The 11,184-nt window shown below is 45.3% G+C and overlaps 1 protein-coding gene across 2 annotated transcripts in view; it reads left to right on the forward strand.

Moving 5' to 3' along the window:
- The window catches only part of LOC144119065 (uncharacterized), a 29,302-nt gene extending 19,062 nt beyond the window's left edge, over positions 1 to 10,240 (forward strand). For both annotated transcript variants that reach the window (XM_077651791.1, XM_077651792.1), the window contains exons 4-6: positions 39 to 220; positions 2,929 to 3,082; positions 10,143 to 10,240. In XM_077651791.1, coding sequence (XP_077507917.1) covers positions 39 to 220; positions 2,929 to 3,054 — 308 coding nt within the window. In that variant the 3' untranslated portion in view covers positions 3,055 to 3,082; positions 10,143 to 10,240. The remainder of the gene's footprint in view (positions 1 to 38; positions 221 to 2,928; positions 3,083 to 10,142) is intronic.
- The last annotated feature ends 944 nt before the right edge of the window (positions 10,241 to 11,184 follow it).

An 11,184-nucleotide genomic window follows, 5' to 3' on the forward strand; every position in this document is an offset into this window, starting at 1 on the left:
AAAGCAAAACTTAACAGAATAAGGGCACTCTGATGCAGACCGCCAGGAGAAGCCTTACTCGTCAACACAGAAGAGTATAAGTTTGACCTCGTTAGGGCAGTCGTCGGACAGATCTTGCGAGCAGCTCGCTGACAACCAAGGAGGCATCGCGGATCTTAAAGGGGAGGAGGAGGTGTCTGATGACCAGTTCCGCTCCCAGGTGCTCCGACATCTTCAGCAGGTAAGCACCGCACGAAGATGCGTTTAGCATCTATGAGGCTCCTTTCACGCTATAAACGCACGACGTACTACAGTTCAAGCTCGGTGTTCCTCGATTTTGTCCAGAAATTTTATGGCTCTTTATTGCACTGCCAGAAGTAACTTGAATGCCATCAACGCCAATGACTGTTATCCCGCAATGCCACTGCATTGCATGACATGTTGTAGCGACTGCTTTAGAGGCACACGCAGTGTTTTGTGCTCTTTCCTTAAAGTGCATCCTGAGAGCTGCAGAAGAAAGTTTCTTCCGTCCTGATTAAATGAAGATTGGAGTTTTATGTCAGTACCCGGTTCCGGTCTTTTCCGGCGGGGTTTAGTAACACGACAGAATGCAGGCGCCGTGTTCTCGCGTTCGCGCAGTACATCTGGTTACTTCTTAATGCATTACTTGTCCCATTACGACAAAAGCCAGCGGCGTGTGCGCGTGTAGTCGCAGATGGGAGAGAAAATCCCAGTGGCGGCAAAAGAACCAGGGCGACGTCATGAGGTGGCCGCATGACGCACACAGTAAGCCCAGCACCGCCACTTCAGACACCCTTATACATGTAGTTTGTCTATTTAAACTCGCCACCGGCCGACCTCACTTTGCGCCAGTTTTCACGACATTCGTACCGAAATTGGGACGTAACCGTTTGTCCTAAAGCGTTCCGAGTGGTGTCGTAAGATTTTTCGTTGCATACAGCTGCCATGTGCTAGTCAATTTGGAGGCTAGCTTGCTGCAGGGATTCAAACCGACGACATATGTAACTTCAACTGCATGCCTTCCCAGAGTTTCTTATCAAAATAGGGGTGCAACTATTCGTCGTACAGTGTTCCGCCGGGCGGTGTCATATACGCGCGCGCACGTGTGTGTGTTTGTGTGTGTTTGTGTGTGCGGACTGGTGCGCAACCAATACGCAAGCACATATTGATGGTGATAGATTTTTATGGCGCAAGAGTATCTGTGGACAAAGATGGCCATGACACAAGGTGGTATTTTTCTTCTAATCTAGGTGGCGTCAAGGACCCATTTCCCAAGCATTTCACCCTAAAGAAGCAGAGCACCAGGCCGTGGGAAAGAGTTTACCCATATTATATCACCGGCCGGGGTGGGCACCCGGCGACATTGGGGATCGAACCACACACCTCCCGTACGCGAGGCGGAAGCTCAAAGCACTAGGCTACCGCTCCGGTGTGGTTCGGATTTCGAGCAGCGTCGCCATCGTGTTGTGAAGTGCCGTGGCATTATGGGGCAACGATCACCGGCGGCGATGGCATTCAACTTCAAAATTTTTCTCGCCTAAAATAAATATTGCCAATTCAAAAATCGCTATTCGTAACTGTTATCATATTAGATATTTAAGCAGACATTTTGTATTGTTACTTGCAACAACATAGTGTGAAATTTATTACTGAATATGCGTACAATCATTTTTTGAAGGTTCAGAATTTTTTGCTAATTTATTCCGTTCTCTCTGAGTTTGAACACTTTTACGAGCATTACGTGTGTGCCAGGCAGCCGATGAAGGTTGATAAGTTGCTGATGAACGTCGTATTGATTTTCTGAAAAAAGGCCTAGAAATGGCTTATGTTGGATAAAGTAAAGAACAAAAACTGTGTGAAAGGCTTCTTGGTGGCAGTTTATTCTTGACTAATACTCAAGAAAAACGCTTCCGCTTAACTGAGGAATAATTTTGAGCGTTGTGAATGGAGTAAAAATTTTTGTAATATTTTTAACGACACCTCCTTTGCACTCACTGAATTCATTGTGTATTGATTGGAAATAGATATTGTGGTCCTGAAATGAAATTATGACCTGTTTTCGCAAGGTGGTTTTATATGAGGGGAAGGATGTTGATGACGTAATGTTATTGTCTAGAAACTTCGAAGGGCTGTCACATAACCAGAATTCTTTGCCCCTAATATTGGGGTGAGAATATGTTCCACCTAGCTATACAGAGTCATAAATATTCTGGAAGAAATCGCTGAGGGCCGAGTGCGAAATCTGGTGCGTTTGCTTGGAATGACCTATATATGAATTTTTTTACGCAAGAAATTGTACGCTGACGTACGGAAATAGGAAAGGCCTAAAGGGCGGAAGTATATTTTTCGATCGATGGACTCTTTGATGCTGGGATAAGAAAGCGAGCTGCGGAACTGTGGACGTTATTTTCTTCTGTTATTAGCACGCCTACACTTGGTGCACACTAAATGGTAACGAGATTCCGAACGAATTTTTTAATTTCCTCGTTTTTCAGCTTCGTGCAGTAATGGAGAATACACGCGAGTGATACACATTTTTAAAACGGTACCCAGATGCTTTTACCATACGAGTTATTCAACGTCATTTTGAGTTCGCTTATCGCAGCGGAAGCAGACAAGGCCGTCTTTATTTGCTGTGAAATGAAAGCTCAAGCGCTTTTCGTAGCAGCAATAAAGAGTAAAACGAAACTAAGATGTCCCTATTGAAAAGGCTTCAGAAGTACAGTTGGGCGAGTTGCTTCAGTATTTTCGAAGAAAGCGCGCCAAAATTGTTTTGCAGAGATTGGCGCACACAACATCGCACTAACGAGAAACTGTTTATTGCGTGCGCGTAATTCGTTGCGGTCGGCAAGCCATAAACATGCGTAAAGCTGTATTGTCTTAGAGTGGCTTCTCCACTTTATTTATTTTCCTTTTATGCTTTGACAGGTGGAGGCCACAGCTCAGCAACTGCAGGCTGTGTCCGACCGTCAGGCCCAAGTTGTGAATGGGCTGACAACTACGCTGCAGCGTGTTTTACGTCTTTTGGCGGACAGGCTTCGTCCACTGTCGTAAAGACTGATGCAATGACGACAAGGGAAAGGTAAGGACTGGGCTGCAGTTCACGGGACATCGTCGACCAACCAAAGCGGAGGCAAACAGACGTCTTGTTTGCTATGTGCATGTTTTTAAAACTCATTTCTGCCAGGTGAATCTGCGGAAAATTTTGTGTTAGATGTGCTTGATTTGCTTTTTGGTTAAGGAATGTCTTTAAAAGCGCCGAATATGTAGCTTAGTTTTCTTGCTTCTTAGCCGGGGCGTAATTCTCTTAGCGAGAATAGACTTAGTGCCGGATGTGACCAGGCAGGCGTGTGTAAACGCATGTGAGAAGATTAGTACAGTCGTCCATACACCTGTCTAGAGCGCTCAAATGGTGCACCCGGAAGTACACTTCCCTCATTACGAGTGACATAGTACTGAAAAGGATACCTTATTGTACATGCTGATTGCCATGAATCGTGTCTAGGTGCCCATGCCTTTAAAAGGGATGTGGGGAATAGCAGGCAGCGGCAATCGCCATAAATTCACACGCGCTCTAGACAAGTTTGTAGATGACTGTGCAGACTTCCACACAGTTGTCTAGAACGTTCAAACGGGGCGCTCGATTGTACGTCTGCAGTATTCCTCATTACCTCCGGGGCTGGAAATCCGATTGTTCATGAATGACATGGCGGTTTTTCTTGAGCCCCGGGCCGTTCTTAAGCTCACTGTGGAAACTTCAAGCGCTAGCAAACAAGGATACAAAGGGGGGGGGGGGGGGGGGCAGACACAGCTTCCTTACAGTACTGGAAATAAATTCAACAGGGCAGAAAATTGAGCAAAATGCTGAACGTTCATTGTGCAAAATTCAAGCCGTAGCAAACAGAGGCACAAAGGGAGGACACAGCGCTCACTCACTTCATTCGAATTTAATTGCAACAAGGCGCTTGCGTCGTTGCATGCTTGCGCTTGAATTTTGCACAGTCAACGTTAACCAACTTCCTCAGTTTTCAATTTTCTCGTAAATGACACAGGATACTATCCGGCGCGCAGCTCGAGCGCCGTAGACAAATATTCTCACGTATTAAAGCGAGAGCATTTCTTCCCTAGCTGGAGCGAGAAAACTCGGCTCCGAGATACATAGCGTAAAATTCACGGGACGCCCCGTGACGTGGCGCCACTGCCATAGCAACGCATCACGTGACTTCGCCATCGCGGCGCCAGGGCTCCATAGTCGCGGAGCGGCTGCTGCCTGACGACGGGACGTAGCCGAGACTCAGGTGGGCAAAAAAAAATTTAACTGCGGTTTAACTTCTGCTGAACCTGGTTAGAGAGTGAATGCTGAGGTGTATCGGGAAAGTAGAGAGAAAGAGGGACAACTTTATGGCCACAGGTGTCGGGAATTAGGGCAGATGGGTTCTGTGTGGCCCCGAGGTGGGGGCCACGTCCCGGTTCCAATAAAATAAGTGCAAGTTGAGTGGTATTGTCTGGCTGAGTGAGGCTTTGGTCCCGGCTTTCCGCAGAGCGAGCTGTCAGGAGGGCCTGTGTTGACAGGGTTATTTTGGCATCCCCAGAGAACGTGAGCTGAGTAGCGGGTTGTCCGTGGTTGCAATTTGGGCATGTGGGGTCACGTTCCCCGTTGGTGATTAATGACGACCTAGAGTGGACGCCGCTTGGCATCTGTAACGTTGATTACGTTACGCACACTGGATAGACAGGCCGCCCACCCTGTCACCCTTCAGGTGGCAGTTAAATTGAGGGTTGACCGCGAAAGGTTGGTCACCCAATGAAAGCTGCGGCCTATTGCTGCAGTGCCGCATGTCAGCCACAACGCTGTCAGCGCTAATGCATTCAGGCCACATCTCTCTCTCACCACCGCTACATCTATCAAAGCACGAATGAGGCCTCCTTATATCCAGGGAGCCAGTTATGCTCCCTTCTTTTCCTCAAAATAATCACAGTCTGGAACATTGTCAACGCCAACGCCAATGAACACAATGAACGTCGACAGCTTTCGCTTTGTATATCCTGGGTTTGCTGAGCAAACCGACAGCCAAATTTCTTACTAGAGATCTATCCATTTTTGCTGCCACGACAGTTTGAGGGCGCTTCAAGAATCAGTTGTAAAAACTAACGTAGGTTGTACCCAGCAGTCATACTAAGTCTGCAAGACTCGAGACCTCGCTTATGGTCACCGCCTGCCGGCTTTTAAGCACCCCGACCTGGCCAGTATGAAATTCCTGGTCGGATTTTAATGAGGAGCTGGTAGCATGACTATAACGCTGACCCAAACTGTCGTTTGGGCAAAAGGGGAAGGAATGGAGGCGATAAATTTACACTTGGGCATTTAAAGGTGGAAATCAGCACGTGTGCATCATTTGTCCTCCTCTCACTCGAGCAGCACATTGCCGCCTTAAGAAAACAACTGACCGCATTTTTGTGTCTGGTCAGACTCCAATGATCAGGACTGTTATGAAATTTGACAAGACATATACCTGCTCCGCATGCCTGCAAGATAAGGCACTGCTGTACATAAAGGTGTGAGATATTCACGCTAGTACTGCCTCCTCACTGGTGGCCATTTCGTCGTGGACGAGCCCAGATGTTGTGTTGAAAATCTGTATATTACTGAGAATATCTGTCCCGATATTGCTAATTTTGAACACATTTTGTGGCAACACATTTAAGGGCGTAGGACGAAAGATAATCTGTTGTTTAACGGCTAGGCTTAGTGCGCTCATAAAGACAGTTGCATTGGCAAGGAATATGCATGGAACAGTCCTTTTCAACGCATAGAAATATCATGTTGCTATTGCTGCACTTAATTTCAGGACCTCAGAGTGCAGTGTTCGTTCAGAGGACAACTATTAACTGTAAGAGACTTGCTTGTCATAATACAGTTATAGAATTGGAAGTACTGATAACGCGATAAGTGTCATACTGCCGCTACCCCTCTACCTACGCACTATTGGTCGCAATCATGAGCCGCGGAAGGAAGCATAAAATTTTACTTCTTGAAATATGAAATCGCAGTGATGTTTTAGTTGGCCGGCAGTGGTGCATGTTGTAGATTGCGCTTACCATTGTCATCACTTTGCGCCTGCAGTTTTTTTCTTTGATACGGACAGTCACAGCGGGAAAAGGACAGCCCGAACACAAGTCCCGGACATACACACGCCGATGAGTATGAACTCATGAGTTTATTCAAAAGGTCGTCAATTGATACAAACATTACGGCATGACAAACAGCAAACAACGATGGGGAGAACATACATGAAGGTGAGCAAGCGAGATGAAACCGTTAATTTACAGGCTTTTTTTATAGAGATCAGATTTATGTACATATTTATTTATTTACTTATATATTTATTAATTAATTTATTTTTTATTTATTGATACTTAAAAGGCGCCATTACGGGGTAGGACATGAGGGGTGGGAGTGGAGTATGGCAATAAAGGTTACAGGGGAGTTTTCGATGGCGCTCTTGAATTTCTTGGATTTCATTTTTTGCTGAAGAAAGTGAGCGATCACTGACGCATGGATCATGGTACTTTGCAATGAGGTGAATTTTTTTATATTCCTCGCTACCTGGGATTTGCCCGTGGCCCCAATATGAAAGTTATTGTAAACCGGTTGGCAGTTTTTTTTTTTGCTGCATACGAGACAATACTCAGCCATGTTTCCAAATACGGCTTTATTGTCCACATTCTTTTTGTACTCTTGTAGACGCACATGAACGTATCCGCACGTCTGCCCGACGTAAAAGCCATCACATGGGGGGGAGGTCAAAGAGCAAATCAATTGACTGTCGCATGGGACAGATCGCTTTTGATGAATCATGTGAAGTGCATGCCGAGGGGCTTCCAAAGGCTGGAGTGAGTTTTCGAGCTTCAGGGCCTTTATAATAAAGATTGCAATACATATTTAGTGTGAGGGAAAACACTTATATTCATTTTTTTAAATGGCCCATAAATAGTTTAAATTTTTAGACTTCAGATGACTTAATGACCTACTTCATGATTTGGTTTTGTCATGCAGTGATTGTGAAAATTGACGACCTAGTTATCTCGTCATTTGAAAGTCGGGGCTATGTGTGTCCTGCTCTTGTGTTCTTGCTATGATAACCCTTATCGTGAACATCCACCTAGCCCGAACTTCTACTTTTCCTGTTGTAAGCTACCTTGAAATCTTCGTTCTTCAGAACATCCCATTTATCTATGTGGAGCCTTTCTTGGCTTATGAGTGTGCGCAAGATCTGTGCACAGGAAACGGGTACACGTGCCCGCTCCACCCGATAATCAAACAAAACGGTAAAGGAAGAAGTAAAAATAAATTACAAATAAAAAGAAAAAGAAATATTTAAGTAGAAGTAAAGAGTTTAGAAATTAAAAAATAAGGAATGAAGGGTGAAAATGAAAGAAAAATACAAAGATTCAAGAAAATAAATCAACAAAAAATTTGTGAGGTTGAAAGAAAACATGAAATTGAAAAAAGAAATTTAAAAAATGAAGAAAACAAAAAGTGAAAAATGGAGGGCGAAAGAGGGGATAGGAAAAGGCTTTCGGATTTCTGCCCATAAGCAGACTTCAATAATGCAATAATGCCTTCGGGCGGTGCAGGTCCCTGTAATAAATAAATAAATAAATAAATAAATAAATAAATAAATAAATAAATAAATTTTATTGTGTCGCAGAGATTTCATGCTCAACATATGCTATTTCACATGCTTTCATGCTATTTTACACGCCTTCAGAATGCACTGTTCTTATTCACTGCGTGGCGGTCGTGTCCCTCCATCGTTCTCACGCCGCCACTGCGAACCTTAGGTTTGTAGCCACGATCTGTCGTAAGGAAACATGCCGATCTTTACTCAGTGCAGCGATGGTCCCGTTGTCATATTCCTCCTGAAAGTCCTCCCCCCCCACCCCCCCACCCCCGCGGCCAGGACATAGAAGTTCTGTGCGTGGCGCTGCTAAACCAATGTCAAAATTTAAAACGACGCAAGCAGCAGACGCGTCTCTATAACTGCGGCAGCACATTTCTACCAGGTCGTCATTAAGAGACAACGCGAACGCAGGAGAAGAGAGCGATCTCTTCAGCTAACTCGCAGTACAGTGCAAGAAGATCAGAACATCATCGAGGATGCAGCGTGTGTGTGTGTTCTGTCCGGGAAACAAGTACTTCTTCAAAATAAAGCGTCGTTCGCACGGAAATACGAAACCGGCGCAAGCATATCGACGTAGGTCGCTTTGATCCCCCGCACTGCCACAGGCGGTCCATAATAAACATCTAAATGCTCGAAGAGAAATAACCCTGTGATATATAAAGACATGAGACGAACGCAGCTAATAAGCAGGAAGACAGCTGAACAAGCTTAGTTTGGAGGCCTCCGGCTTTTTATAAGTGTGCGTGGTATTCTGCGAGATGGTAATGACAAGCTTCAGTATTTTTTTCTGCAGCATCCATATGCTTTCGGTGTAGGCGATAACGTGTACACCTCGTTTGGTCGAAGAGCCGTCGCCGTCAACAAGGATTGACATGAAGGCCTCAGAAACATCACTGAAATATTCCCAGTAGGTTCGAATGAAAAAAGTCATTCGCCGGCAATGGGTTTCGAACCCAGGCCTTCTGAGTGCCAGACGGGCAAGCGACTCATGGTATTTGAAGTGCCTTTGGTGCAAGCCTGATAGAGGGGCACCAAGTGAACGCGTTGCGGTGTGCATGACACTGAAGTGTGTTGGCGGTGTGTACTGATGTTATGTTTTCTTTTGTCGCAGTCGAGTCAACTTATTCCTGTTGCCTCTTTCGCATAGCATTACGTGATTTGCACTGCCTTCTTAGCGCCCTTATTAAGCTTGCTTTTGTCTCTCTGTTGCCCATTATTAACTGAACTTGAATTTTTTTTCGTCCTTTTTCTTGACCGTTGCCTAGCATTATCTGCGTGACACTGTGTTTTTTTGTATGTTTAATTGCTTTTTTAAAATAATCACTCACATGTCTCTTATTTTCTGCTCTTATTTTAATCTGCACTGTTTGCTTTGTGACCCACTCCTGTATGAGCCTGTATAGGCTCACAGTATCTATAAATAAATAATAATAATAATAAATATATATGTATATGCTAATTCTGAGTCAGAAATCACACGGAAGGAAAAGGCGGTGCTATGGAGCATCATTGTACTGATACAAATGGCGTATATGTGTATGAGTAGTTAGAGGCGTAGCATGTTGGGCAATCTAACCTATACTATGATTGGTGATTGGTAATCCGTAACGTGATCGGTAATTGTGATCGTAATCGATGAGCCCTATCGGTAATTTAATTGTGTATTGGTAGTCGGCTGCAAACCAGAAATAAAAGGAATAAAAAGAGAAAAAAAAGGAGGAAAAGGCGCTATAGCGTCTGCTCTTCAGGCGGGGATTAAGCGTCTTCCTGATATTTAGGCCTAGGCAGAGCGGTAGAATGTTGCCAATGAAAACTTATGCTGCCTCTAAGGATAGCCCCCTCCCCCCTCCATCCGAGTCGTCCTCGGCAGAAAAATCACGCTTCGTGCTATATATGATTTTTTTTTCTCGCTTCACAAGCTTGAGTTCTCTGCGTTGTTAAGCTTGCCGCCACTATTGTCGCAGATAACTTTTTTATTGAAACTTATATGTATACAGTGAGTTTAAGTGGCGTCTTTGTATACTTGTCAACGCGAAAAAGACAGACCTTCTGCAGCCCCGGAGGATCGGCAGGAACCACTTAAGGTGGTCCATAGAACCCATGCGACTTCATTTAGCCGTTGGGGTAAATGTACCTAGCAGTATAGGTAAGAATGGCAAGCTGGGCGAGTTGGTTTGACATGTTAACGGTGGTGAGCAGCGCGAAGGATAGGGACAAGGAAGACACAACAGGACAGGCGCTGACTCACAGCTGAATTTATTAGGTGAAAAAGGATGGAAGAAACAAAACACATTTTCTTCCAAGCGTACCCAGGCGAAATACAATCATACATACAAGGTGAGTCGATGCCTGTCCTGTTGTGCCTCCCTTGTCCCTGTCCTTCGCGTTGTTCACCAACGTTAGCTGTATAGCTACTTCGGCGCGCTTTCATACAGTGCTTGTTTCTCCTCTCTGCAGCTTTGGCCAACAACTTTGCCGCAATGCCGAAGAAGCGGTGATGATAGCCACACGTCGAGCCAAGTTCCCTCTTTTTGCTACGACTACTTAGATCACAGCAGTTGCGCAAAGTTCAAAAAATAAATCTGCATTTTTATTTTGAGCGCAAATTATTCATGACTAAGTATGGCCTAAAGTGCTGGAGCAGTCAGGGAATCCGAAGCGACGGGAAAGCATCACGGAAGCGATATATAATCTGATTATGTGCATTTTTTAGCAAGAAAGAAGAAAAAGGTGTAGGGCTTAGTCTTTTAATATCATTTGTTTATCTCTTCCGTGTGACTTTGATGCCTACATGCTCTGCAAGCAGTGTGTGTATTAGACTAATGCTTCTGGAATTCTTCTCCCTGGGCAATACGTAGTACGTGCACAGCAGGTGCAGAAGACCACACAAAAAAGCCTGCAGGAAAAAACCGTAGAATGGCTCCTTTTGCATCGAGAGCTACACGGGGCTACCAGTCGAGCATTTCGCGGTGAATGGGAGAGGAAAATTGTGCGCATGCGCCGTTACCAAGGCAACTTGAGAGGAGCAAGGTGCGGCATGCGCTTCGCCGTCGCCACGGCCGCACGCCCGCTCTACCATCGGAGCCGAGCATGACGTCACGTCGATGAGTAGTTGTGCGTATGCGCCGATATCGTGGTAACCAGAGAGGCTCCACAGTTGCGCCGTGTTCTTCGTCGCTGCCTCGCCGCACGCCGCTCTATCACCCGAACCGCGCTTCGCATACGCAGCATTCATATAAAACGCAGATATGTAGTAGGCGTCCGTATCACAACTTTTGACATGCATGCAGAGAAGGTTCCAGCCGGTCCTAAACGGCGGTATAGGCAGGAGAAGATTAACTCTTCTGATCCTGAGGTTGTCGCCTGGCAGTTATCTTGAACCAAATAAGAATGCTGGAGTCGGTGTGTACATAGGGCAAAACGATTGTCTAGGAAACGCTTTGGGCGTGTTTCGGATGAACACGCGGTATCTAGTGATAACATTTGGTTAAAAATTGTC

The sequence above is a fragment of the Amblyomma americanum genome, chromosome 2 (assembly GCF_052857255.1).
Source record: "Amblyomma americanum isolate KBUSLIRL-KWMA chromosome 2, ASM5285725v1, whole genome shotgun sequence".
NCBI lineage: Eukaryota > Metazoa > Arthropoda > Arachnida > Ixodida > Ixodidae > Amblyomma > Amblyomma americanum.